At 41.3% G+C, this 13,287-nt stretch overlaps 1 protein-coding gene across 1 annotated transcript in view; it reads right to left on the reverse strand.

The window, feature by feature from the left end:
• VSIG1 (V-set and immunoglobulin domain containing 1) overlaps positions 1-13,287 on the reverse strand; it is a 32,338-nt gene that overhangs the window by 7,501 nt on the left and 11,550 nt on the right. Inside the window, exons 3-4 of the mRNA XM_078854221.1 lie at positions 12,776-12,883; positions 676-874 (exon numbers count right to left, since the gene is read on the reverse strand). Coding sequence (XP_078710347.1) covers positions 676-874; positions 12,776-12,883 — 307 coding nt within the window. The remainder of the gene's footprint in view (positions 1-675; positions 875-12,775; positions 12,884-13,287) is intronic.

The raw sequence follows: 13,287 nt of genomic DNA on the forward strand, positions 1-13,287 counted from the left end.
TGCAGCAAGGTTTACATGGAGGACTCCCATGGCGACTCAGATTTTACTGGCCATTAGGACAGGTGAGTGTAGTTATTAGATGAGCAAAGGTTTCAGCATAAACATGTCACCCTGTTCACTAGGGGTGAGCAATGTTCCACAGGCAGTGTAGTCAGCAATCCTTTCCATGATTGCTTCATCCAGGCCAGGACGAAGAGGGTGGATCTACATGCAGCTGGGAGTGAACCTCCCGAAAGCCTGAAGTCCAGCCCAAGCCACAATGTCCATACGGACAGGTTTCAGACCGTACTGCTATTTTTAGCATGCCATCTTGAGCCCCTCTGGCACGAATCTGTCTACCTGCTCTGAGAGGCTTACTCCCAGCTGCAGTGTAGACATACCCATCACATGAGGCAGCACGGGTGCTGTTTGTCTGGGAGGTGGAGAATACCACTGGCTCTGTCTGTGTCCAGCAGCCCGGAAAAAGAATCTTTCTATCAATTAAAATAAGTCCTGTTTCTTTACCATGATAGTTACTGCATCGCACAGCTCCAGGGGGCTCACTGCACTAACTGACTAAAAGATGCCAATGTTCACATCCACTCCCCATTACATTATTCTCTTGGGTACCCTGTGGTGCATTTTTGAATCCCAATTCAACACTATGTGATAAAAACACAATGCAAAATAAATTACCCAGTACACTGACAGCCACTGATTTCTGGTTCCGTCCATTTGAATCTTGTGGGTTGAAAACTTCGCAGGTATAGAACCCGGTGTCCGAGGGCTGCATGTTGGAGATTGTTATTGATGCATTTCCTTGGTTTGTTGTCCCATTTATTCTGTTCTTGAACTCCCCATACTCATAAGCCTGTCCATTCTGAAAATAATAGATCTGTGACACAAAACAGATCGTTAGTTAACTAAGAAGTGAGCTTTTATTGCATTTTGTTTGATGTTGCTATGTCAAATACAAAGAAATTTCAAAAGAAGAAAAGCCATCTTATGCCCAATTCCCTGTAAAGAAAGCTGTGATTAAAACCATGCTGTACATTGCAATCTAAATTTCTAATCATATTCTTAGATGATAAGCTCCTCAGGGCAGGGACTGGGTCATTCTGGGTGTGTGTCTAGTAGCTAATACACTGTGGAAACTGCAGAAATAGAGTGGGATATTTGGGAAAGGCATATTTTCTTTACAAGAAACCAACTGCCAGGCAAGATTATGGACCATTATGTTACACACCTAAGCAATAAAGCTAAGTTATGTACTATTAACAGAAGGGCTAATTAGAGGGCAAATTATTTGTAATGTAACTGATAATACGTCCTGTTACAAGATTATCATGTATGGCCAGTACAAGATTATCATAAGAAATGGAATTGCCATTGCAAAGAAAAATGGATATTTGCAGGGTTAGTGAAAACTCTGCTTTCTAAATGAAAGTGTAAGCAAGCAGTAAAAGGGATGAAGTGCATCTAATTAAAGATGGCTAAGACTGGCTAATTCAGAAAGACAAAACACAAGGGTAAGCAAACCAGAGACCAGCTATGTTTGCAGTAAATGTGGAGGCAATCACAATACAGGGCAGAGGTGTCTACCACAAGCCATTGGAGTGCCATACATACAATAAAAATACTAGACATGCAATCAAAATGTTTCCATCCCCATCAGTGTCATGCAGGGGTGGGGCTATTATCAGAGACGCTCAGGCAGGCCCCAGCTCTTTCCTTTTCCCAATATGCTGTAGGGATGTAAGTCAGGAGTAACTTCTCCATCTAATGGGAAATTATTGACATATTGGGCACATTGTGGGGATTTGCATCTGTCTTTCAAACATCCAGCATCTTCCCTCAAATAAGAGACTTACTGTTGTACATTCAGATGAGCTCTATTGCCGTTAGTAGTGTTACTCCTGTTTTATAGCAATGTGAAAACCAGAGTGGCTTCTATAGACTTATGGACTGAACTTGCTCCCATAAAAGTCTATAGCAAAACCTCCATTGATTCGAATGAAATGTAGAACTGGGCCCATTGTGGATGGTAGTGGTTTGAATCTTAGGCCTTCAGTCTATCTAGGACTACTGATATCTCAGACCCCATGGTGATGGGTTTGGTTCAGGAATGTAAAAAGTTCTGATAAACTAGTCACACTCAGCCCTGTTTAGTTCTATTATAAAACAGTGTACTGAAAAAAATCAACTTCTATGAAAGACATATTGAAACAGTTGCCATTTTTATCCAGAGTTTAACAATAATACTCCTGCATAACAGTGCTACAGCTTGGAATTTGTAGTGCTCTACTCTATGCCTGCTTTGATAAATGCTGTCCCATGACTAATTGGCAATGTACAACTTGACGTGCTATTCTCGTAAACAATGTGCTCCAGGCATAATGAGCTGATCCATTGTTTTAGTGGGTCTTCCCATGGTAGTCAGCAATATTAATATGTCCAGGATTAATATGTCCAATATGTTTACAGGATTGGGTCCTTAATTAGTATAGCCTCTTTCATATCAACTGTGTTTCAGGAACAATGATACAATAATATTTGTCACTGCTGGACTGACAGTTGACTTATTACAAGAGGTGGTTGAAAAGTGTGTGAGGGGAAGTTTCACAAATTTTGGTCAAGTTCCATTTGCTTCTGACTCATCAAAATTTTATTTTGTCAAAGATTTCCAGTCAGCTTTAGTTCATGCTATGAATCCCCACCCCCCAGACAATAAGCACAGTTCCATTTGCCTTGCAGATCTGTAGATTGCATTTTGAAGAAAAAATAAACACTTGTGCACCCTGACGCAGTGTTGACTGAAGTCTTTAATCAATGTTATCTGGATGTCTTTGTTAGCTTAAGGCAAGCTACACCCCAAAACTGCCAACGTACAGTTGGTTAATACAAAGATAAGATTTTTCAATGAAGGTCAAAACCCAGGCTGTGTACCTGCTGTGCTATAGCAGCTACTGTATTCCCACAGCATGGCACTATCATAAATGCACCAACATCTTCATTCTAGCTATGAAGAGGGATAAAAACACATTAAGGGTGAAATCCTGGCCTCACTGAAGTCAGTGGGGGACAGGATTTTACCCTGAGGGTGTTTATTTTTCCCTCAGAATACATCTAGAACCTGTAGCATTGTCAGGCAGAGAACAGAACTCAAAATGTGAGTTAAAATAGACCAAAGCTTTTCCTGCCATTGATTCTGCCAAACTTTACTCTCTCAACCATCCCAGGCAGGAATAACACTATGTACAATAACACTATGTTGGGGGAGTTATAGCTCAGTGGTTTGAGCATTAGCCTGCTAAACCCAGGGATGTGCATTCAATCCTTGAGGGGGCCATTTAGGGATCTGGGGCAAAAATTGGGGATTGGTCCTGCTTTGAGCAGGGGGTTGGACTAGATGACCTCCTGAGGTCCCTTCCAACCCTGATATTCTATGATAGAAAGCTTTGATGTTAAAGCAGCTGCAGGTGTGCCCCTTATCAGGAAGTTAATTGGGTAGGAGATGAGCTCAAATGGGAGTATAGCTGTGGGAGAAGGGGTGGGTAGGGAGAAGAGAAAAGTGAGCGCTGAGCTCTAATAATATGCTATAATATTAGACAAGCTGAGCTTTGCTGATCTACACCTCAGTCTTTATTACCCACATAGGCCCAGACGCTCAAAGGTATTTAGGTGACTAAACACCTATGAAGATCTGGGCCATTATGTATGCAAATAATGTTTTTCTTTGTTTCTATGGTTAACTGATGAGGTGAGCTGCGGTCACTAAGATTAATGCAGGAATTGTTTTATTGCAACAGACTAATGAGGCATCTAGTGTGACATTGAATAGCGGATGCTTCAGAGGTAGATTTTAAATGGTCATTACATACCTATGTTTGCAGTACTGTGTCATGGGAGGGGAAGTTCTTCCTGACTACACGTGTATCCCCTGAAGTATAAGCATTGACTGCTGCTCTTTCCTCTTAGCTAGTATACCTGTAGATGCTCTTATTCATATATGTGAGATAAGAATTGAAAACTCTTTTCGATACATCTCTCTCTCCACAAACCACTGGTGCATATATCGTATAAATCATTCTGGCCTCTATTTTTGCTGCTTATTTAATGACTGTACTTGCTTAGAACCTACTACAGCTCCTCAAAATATATTTACAGGTCAAGGTTACAACAGAACACAGATACTTTTGACACATCTGCCTTGCAGTGTCACTCAATAGCCTCAGAAGAAAGGTGGAGCATGCATAAACTTGAATCTACTTTCATTTATACCTGTCTCACACCAGAGTCATGCCACTGAATTTGGAGTCTCTCCTGATTAACACCAATGTAACAGAGTAGGGTGTATATGGGGTGAGCTCAAAAGGTATCACCTCTGAGTAGCTGGCATGCTAAACCTATTGGGTAGCTAGCGGCAACAACTGCTAGTGAATGGGCACGCTTGGCTCTCAAGTGTATGAAATCTCCTACAGTGAAACCAGCAAACCAAGTTCCAAAGGATAATATTGGCAGAAACAGTACAGGAGCAAGCTAGTGGATAGCTCAGAGCACTGTTACAGTCAGATTACAATATGCTGGTCAACCACAAAGCCAAGGAGTTGTGGTTGAACACTTGGTGAATATTAGACCACACAAACTGAATGAAAAATGGAAAGAGAAACAAAAGTAGGCTGGCTTGGTTGTTGCCCAGACAAACCAGGGCTGTGTTCACTGCTCAGAAATTGAATTGGGGTGAAAAGGATGTGATCAGAACAAACATAGCTACATGCAGAACAGGGAATTACGTAATGGACTCAAAAGGAGGAGACATTTATCGGAACATGGAATGTAAGAACATTATACCAGGCTGGAGCACCTTGCACTAATAATGCATGAGTTGATAAGATATGAGTGGGAAATTGTCAGTCTATGCAAAATGAGATAGGAATGCAAAGGAGAATTCTACTACAATGAACACAGGATATTGACATTGGGAAGAGAAGATGGTGGATGCTGGGACAAAGTCACATTGGTGCCAAAGCCAATGGCAAACCAGGCTCTTATGGCATTTAAGATGATATCTCCTTGTACGTTGAAGGCAGGATTCAGAATCAAATCCTGTGCAGTCTCAATAGTACAAGTATATTCATTCACCTCAGCAGCACTCAGGAAGAAACTGACAAATTTTATAATAATCTACAGAAAGCAATACTAATCGTTTCAAGACAGACATTATTGGTGATAGGAGATTTTAATCCGAAAGTAGGTTCGGCCTAGAATTCCTGGGCTGGAGCAGTGGTCAGATTTGGACTTGGTGAAGAAAATTAAAAAGAAGAGCTATTAAATTTCTGCCTAAGGAACAACCTGGTGATAACCAACAAGCTATTTCAGCAAATAAAGATGCAGAGGAAGTGGACGTGGATATTACCTGATGGGCAAATGAAGAACATGACTGAATTTATGTTTGTGACTCGCAGATAGAAATTGAGTGTGTTGTCATGCCGATCATTTGTGCTAATATCAGATTGGATCATAACTTAGTGCTGGCGTCAGTAAGATTGAGGTTGGGAGCAACCAAAAAAGTGCTGAGAGCTAAGAACTATCGCATGGACAAATTGAAGGAACAAGATATCCAGAAAAACATGGTCTTTGGTGAACAGTGTAAACAAGCAGAATACGCAAAGCAAAACAAGAGAACAAAGCAAGATATATGAGTTGAAGATATCAGTGTGAAAGACAAGTGTGGGAAAATAAGCAAAGAATAATGAATGGAAAGAATATTTTGAAGAGCTGTTCAATTTGCAGAACACAGTAGATGAAAAGGTCCTGGAAAAGCTCTCCATTACAAATGAGGGAGAGCAGATGTTGGAATTCTTAGAAGTAAAGATCTCAATAGGAAATCTGAAAAAGAAAAAGGTGCCAGAAAGTGATGACATAACTGCTGGAGGCAGGTGAGGGACACATGATAAAGGTGATGTACAAGCTATTCAACAAGATTTACAAACAAGAGCAAGTGCTGAGTGAATGGGGGAAAGCTATAATAGTACCAATCTATTAAAAAGGAGATCAGAATGAGTGCAAGAACTACAGAGAAATCCATGTATTGAGAGTGCTGAGAAAAGCATTGCAGAGGAGACTAGAGAGATAGGTGGAAGTGACGATTGCAGAGGGAGAGACCAGATTAGACTAGGTTGAAGTACGATAGATCAGCTATTTGTGATAAGACAGTTATTGGAGAAGTGCACAGAACACAACCAAACCTGCTACAACACCTTTATCGACTTCAAACAGGCTTTTGGTAGCATTTGGTAGAAAGGGTTATGATATGTTTTGAGAGTGTATGGCATCCCTGGGAAACTGATCAAGCTGATAGAAACATATACAGCAAGTCGATAAGTGCAGTGGGAGTAGACAAGAAGCCATTGCTAGTGCGAGTCTGTCTAACCAGACTGGGAGATTTGCCTTCAGCTGCAGTGTAGACATTAGACCTTAAGGGTCCTGCTTTCCTCTAAGAATCTGTGCTTTCCTACTTCTGCTAATGTTGATTCATATTTTACCACAATTAAGAATGTTTTACTGATGTTTAGAGGTAGACCTGCGTTGCAGAGTTAGGATCTGAATCCGGATCCTAATGCCCCCAAATTTCAGATGTTTGGATAAAGTGGTTTAGTACAGGCCTGTCTCTAGTATCAGTGGGCCAACCTCATTTAAACTGGTGTACATTAATAACAGCAAATGTGTCACTCTAGACTTACCCCAATGTAACTGAGAACAGAATTTTGCCCAGTACTGTTTACTTTGAGAAGCTGTAGTTACAAAAACAATAGTATGGGACATCATTCTCCTCTCACACTAATGTTACTCTATTGATTTTAATGGAGTTACTAGGATTTACAGCTCCATTAAGTCAATTGCATCAGTGTCTGTGAGATGAAAGTGAGAAACATTGGACCTAATCCAGACTCACACTATTTTTACACCACTTCACTGGAATTACTCCTGATTTACACCAGCATAAGTGGAGCAGCAGACTCATTATGTTCAGTCAAAGTGCTTGAGTACCAAAAAAGACTAAATTCTGCTTTCAATTGACCTCAGAGCTACTTAGCATTTGTATCAGTGTAAATGATGTCAGAAGTTGCCACACAGAATGCCAGATCACTATAAGTTACTCTTCTCCTTTCTGTGCCCTCATTGTCACATCTTCCTCAGGAATAAGTCTTGAGTAACATGACCATGAATTTCACACACAGTTAATTCTCTGCAGTAAACATTAAAAATTGCTGCATGTGGCTGTGGTTTCAACAATGAAACTCCATTTGAAGTCAGTTGGGGTTGTGTGGCTAAGCCCCATATGATGTTCTGAAAAGCTAATCTGTCGTGTTCCATCTTTGTAGCTAAATGAATACAGAGAAAATATTTTATGTATGCAGAAAAATCGGGGACAGGTGTCAACAGAGCCAAGAATATTTACTTTTTTTTTTTTTACAGATTCAGTTTTCTTATAGTAAAACATAAATGCAACTGTAGATCCTAAGGAAATGCACTCAGTTTCACTGCAGTTTCTCCCAGTCTCTCAGCAACTGTGTCATTTGTTTATCACTCTGAGGAAAGGTGATGAATACTGAAAAGACTAAGTAATGTGATTAATTAGAAACGATATTTTATTCCAGCGGTATGAGTGGATTTTGTACACAGGAAACTTCATTTAAAGTGTAATTAATTTTAATTCAGTTAATAAGCTGTAACTTAATTGCTGATTTTAAACAAGTTCATTCAAAATAAGTACTTTATATTTTGTTTTAAAATGCTGTTTTTTAATGCTGTCCTTCCAGAGTTTTCATCTCTGCCCTACAAGGAGTCAAAATGTGAATGTTTACAAAACTTAATTTCACACTGTACATCAGAGCCTATCTAACCTTTGAGATCTTCCTTTGGTCTGGCACTGCTACCCTTTTAAATAGTGCGCGAGACCCATTTTGATGGTAAGTCTCTAATATGGCAAAGTTACCTGAAAGTAGAGCTGGTCCCCCTTTTTTTTTTTTCCTGTGAAATTTTTTGACACACACAAACAATTTTTTGTTCTTTGTCAACATTTTTGTGCAAAATTTGTCAGGGTTTTGTTGAAAAACTACAAACGAGAAAACTGGGAAATAAACAAAAACCCCTTTCAGTTTTCAGCAACTGAAAGTCAAAACAGCTGGTTGGGGGAAAATGTTTTGGTTTTACTGCAACTTTTCATCTGTTCCAGCCAATATTTTTTCCAGTTTCCGCTCAGACTAGTGTTTTCAATGGTAAACCATCCCAAAATTTCCTTGAAAATTGACATTTCCCTGCAGAAATTACCATTTTGATGAAAACGGCATTTTTCATTAAAAAAAACCCACAACATTTTGTATGTAAAATGTTGACCACCTCCACCCGAAAGTTTCAATCTTCTGTAATACCTTTAGTGGGCTAAATGTAATGCTCAGTTACACTGATGTGAATCTGGAGCAACCTCATTGAGGCTACTATTGCAAACTGAAAGCCGAATTTGCTCCAATGGGCTAGATTCTGCTGTGTATACGCCAGGTCTCAGGAATCTCCTTGGTGTAAGGAGGGTCCTTTGGCAGTGTAGAACTGATGCATTGACTCTATGCTGCTCTCCCTACAGCCTGTGGAATAGAGGCTGTACTGTGGAAAGAAAAGGACCACAGTTTGCTGCCTGCTGTCTATGTTTGCAACAGCATAATGGCCGTAGGGGGTTGTTGCAAGACAGCACAATTTACAGCAGCCAAGGGGCCGAATCCAGAAATTGGGAAGCACAAAAGTGACACAGAGAATCTGGCCCTATGTTTGCATCTTGCCAAACTTCATTTTGGAGAGTATCAAAAAGGAAAAGTGGCCAGGCCCAGGGGAAGGTGGACCTTTTGCCTTAAGAGATAGTGGTTCTTACAAGAGCATCTTTGGCCTGCCACAAAACACACAATAAGATTTATATTCCTATTAACTAAATCAATCAATAAAGCTACTACTTGTTCTAAATATATTTGTAAGAGTCTTGAGATAGATAAGAAAAAATAATGGCTTTTCAAAGAACTAAATCCAACTATATGATCAGGATGGAGTCTTCCTAAAATTTCACCCTTCACATAATAATCTCATGTACACATAATGCAGACCCAAAGCGCCTGATTCAGATTTCATTTACCCTTGTGTTAATCAGGAACAACTGCAATGAAGGTGATGGAGTGACACCAGTGTAAAATCACTGTGAGAATCAGGCAGTGTGTGTGGGAAGGGGGGACAAAACATTATGCACGTTCTCTCCACTAAAAAAATATGGAATAGTTTGCTGGGGTGGCTGCAGGAGCACATGAAGCTCCCAGAGAAACAAAATGAAAGAACAAAACAGGCACATCAGTTACCTGCTGCATTTTTGTGGTGCATTTGCCCTGGGCCACAAAATGGCCAAAGGCCATTTTGCCCTGTTTTGGCAGGAAGTAGGAGCACTGTCTCCTTGTCCATCACGTCAGCTGCCACATAACAAACCTGGGATCACATTCCACTGATAAACCAGAAGGAGGTGTTCAAGAAAGCATGAATCTGGGGCCTTCCGTCTCTCTGATAGTCTTGGCCAATCAGATGAGTTGGAGTCCAAAGGTCCTTCCTGAAGCTGGCTGTTCCACATGGTGGTGCAATAGGTGCCTACAAGCTGGGCACCAACTTTTCCTGCATCATCTTGGTTTTAATTACTTTCATAAAAAGGAGAAAAAGAAAACATGCTTAGTGCAGCCAGAGGAGACCACTGTGCATGCCCCATACCATGCTCCGGCAGAACATTGGTCAGGTCTGATGAGCTGAATATGTGGGCGTTGGTAAAATGGCTTCTCTGTCAGTGAAACATTCATAACACACTGTGTTTGTGCTGCCTCTCAGTGGAGGCTGGTTTGCTGATATGAGTGTCAGGTAGAAATGAAGCCTTTCCACTTTTCACATGAACAGATGCTTGTGGTGACTCATTTGTGAATCGACAAACTGACATATTTGTCACTCCTAGACGTATTTGTCATCTGTCCATTCCTGCATACATTGCTTCTGCCAAACAGCCCTGGTTCTAGGAAAGCATCTGCCCAGCTGTAGAAGGGACTTCATTATCTAGCTCTCCAAACTCCACTCCACACAACTGAAGTCAACATTTTCCCTTCCCTGCTGACCAAAGTCAGTGGAGCTGGTGGAAATGAGAGAACTATTTACACTGGTGAAACTGAGAGAAGAATTTAGTGTTGTATGTTTTCAAGGCTGTTGTAGCAATTCATCCTTGTGATTTTGCATGTGATTTGGGCTGCAAACAGGGGTTAAAATAAGGGAGAGCATGGGGAAGCTCAACTCTTCCCTCTTCTCCCTCACACTGGCTTGAGGGAGCCAGTCATCTCTCTCATATACTGGCTGTCCCTCCTCCATGGCTCGTGAGATGAGGACTCATCTGAATTGGGGGCAACAGGCAAACCTGATGCCTGTGTGGGGATTTGCTGGGGCTCCCTGCCTACTAGCAGAGGAAGCAGCAGCAGCCGATGGTGGAGAATGAGGAATCTCAGCTCGGAGTCCTCTATCCATCTCTTCCCTCTCACAAGTGTATCTGACCCCTGCTGAGTTCCTGACCCCTTCAACAGAGAAGAGACTTTCCTCCATCAGCTTCCTCTCCCTTCAAATGTAAGTAGTTGCATCAGGTACTTCATTGTTTTCAGGGGAGGAACCCCATGGCTTCATTTTTTTATTTGTATTTTTTATTCATAAAGATTCTCCATCTCAGCTGAGTCTACATTGCAGCATTTATTCAAAGGGGCCTGGGGATGGCATGTGCCCTACACTGTCTCACCCCTGGCTCGTCCAATATTCTGTTTTGCTCCCTATGGACTTGTTTGGGGACACGGATACTTTTCTTCTCTTGTCCCACTCTCTTCCTCTTGCTTCACCCAGTTCCCGCGAGATAATGCCATTCTACAGCACTACCTGTGATGACAACCACCAAAACTGGGGCACTCCCCTTATTATTTCAATCTATGTTATTATAATCAAAGGGCTGCAGACTTCCAGGACTGAGTACTCAGAAGATCCAGCCACACTGCACTGTTTCATCACTTTCTGATTAGCATTTTCTCTAATTACTTTGCTAGATTCTTTTCCACACCAGAAATAAAGGCAGAGAAGAACCCATATCAACCTCTTTATCATTCTGACACCATTGCATCACTCCAGGGTCTGAGTCTAAACAGAACTTAAAAAACAGCGAAGAAAAAAATGTATTCAGCAATTATTCCCTTTAAATATCTTACACGCTAGTTAAAGAACAAATGCTGTAGACCTTAACTACTAATCAGAGACCAAGGCCCAGATTCTCAATTCAGCTATATAGGGTTAAATCCACACTAACTCCCTTGATTTCACTAGAGTCCCTTAGACTTCAGCAGAGTTACTCTGGATTTATATCACATGCCTGAGATCAAAATCTGGCCCCAAATGCCTTTGGCAACTTGAGCTTCCTTTCCACACATTTTTTGGTTACACTGTGATCTGCCAGAGAATGATAGGACTCTGATACATCGATTCTGAGATTTTTTCTGCAGGTTAATTAAAAAAATTAATGATGACTGCAGGCCTCTTGTCTCTGCTGCATGTTGTGAGAATTGGTGTGGGGAGGCATCTTAGGAAACTTATAAAGTACAGCAAGGAGACAGGGGAGGGCTGAAATCTTTGGAAATTAGCGATATAAATCAAAGCAGCCCTTGGCCAGCTTTCAGTGATGCAGGAAGGGCTTGAAGATCAGGTCACTTCTCACCCTCACTGTGTCATACGGCACGTACCTGTGGCTGAAATGTTCTTGAGTAATGCACCAAGCACAAATAGGCTTCTCTTCCACATTGGCTATGCAGGACTCTAAAAAGTAGTATTAAGCTTCAATATACAGTGGGCTATTTCCTGCTCAGTTTGGAAGAAAAATCCCATTGAAGTCAAATGGTGTTCTGGAGGTGTGTGGATGGGAGGTAGAACAACGGATAGCTACTGTGGCTACTTCGGAGGAAACCAATTCTGCATCCACATTTGAGTTCCTCTATATCCCTCCTGCCAGGGCAGAATGCACCCTGCTTTATGGTGGATGTTCTGAACTCCATTGGCATGGGACAACAGCCTGTGTCTATTACTGCACTCCCACAAATGGTGCTCTATTCTGAGTGTAAGCAGGAGGGAACAGAAATGAGTTCTTGCCCCCATGTAAAGCCCTTGTACCAAGAGTGTCTGGTAGCCGCAGCTCTTCAGGGTTCCGAAGAACAGATTGTACTGAAAAAGTTAGACCATCAGTTCCCCATCCAATTCTTGTGCGTTTGCCATTGATGAAGCTTGCCTCTCTTTAGCACAATGATGTGGAAAGCACGCAACACAACTTACAACTTGCACTGTTATCTCATCAGAAGGTGCACCCTCGATTCCTGTGAGGGAAATCTGAATTCAAACCTCACTTGCTCAGACACAGTGCGGAGGCTGATGGTGTACACTCGTTGGACAGAATACCATGCAGCTGAGGCCCTAGTCGAGCCACACAGAAGAGCTGTGGGAAAAACAAAAGCTACAGCCAAATAACGTTGATGTTCTGGCTGTGAAAAGTGCAATAAAAATCAGGGCAAAAACAAAAGTCAAAATAGGGCATTTATTTTATTTCACCTCAGTTCTTGTATTGGCATTAGGATTTCAATATAGAACAATGTTTCTATGGCTCCAACCTGGTAAGAAAAATGAAACTATGTAATTTTTAAAGATTTTTACTTACCTGGTGTTTCCAGCTACATCTCCCCCGTGCATCTGTCACATACACCGTCTTTTGACAATGATTGACTGACTTTTCATCCATACTCTGAATTTTGCGGCATAGGGAATGCTGTATTTGAGTAGAAACGTGCTGATCTAAGAGTTTAATGTGACTTTGAATGTTCACACAAAAGCACAGAACATGAGAACACCCGCTCTATACAACTGCTCTGAATAAGTCAGTGACGTTAGCAAAGTTATAAAGTTATAAAGGGGTTGTTCAGCAGCATTTGTAGGCAGACTCTTGTTTCACAATACGTCTTAAACCTTGAGCTGTAGAGTGAGGGTGCGTTATTGTGATATTACTGAGTTATGTCTAAAATTACACAAACCAAGTGCATAATGTAATTGTTTGCTCTAAGCACAGCAGATAAGGCCTGATCTCTTTCTGATTCCTTTCTCTCTAGACTCTCGGTACTTTTGCTTTTTTCCAAGACCATGGTTCACTTTCCTTGTTGTTTTACGGGCCAGATT

The sequence above is a fragment of the Lepidochelys kempii genome, chromosome 9 (assembly GCF_965140285.1).
Source record: "Lepidochelys kempii isolate rLepKem1 chromosome 9, rLepKem1.hap1, whole genome shotgun sequence".
In the NCBI taxonomy this organism is placed as follows: Eukaryota; Metazoa; Chordata; order Testudines; family Cheloniidae; genus Lepidochelys; species Lepidochelys kempii.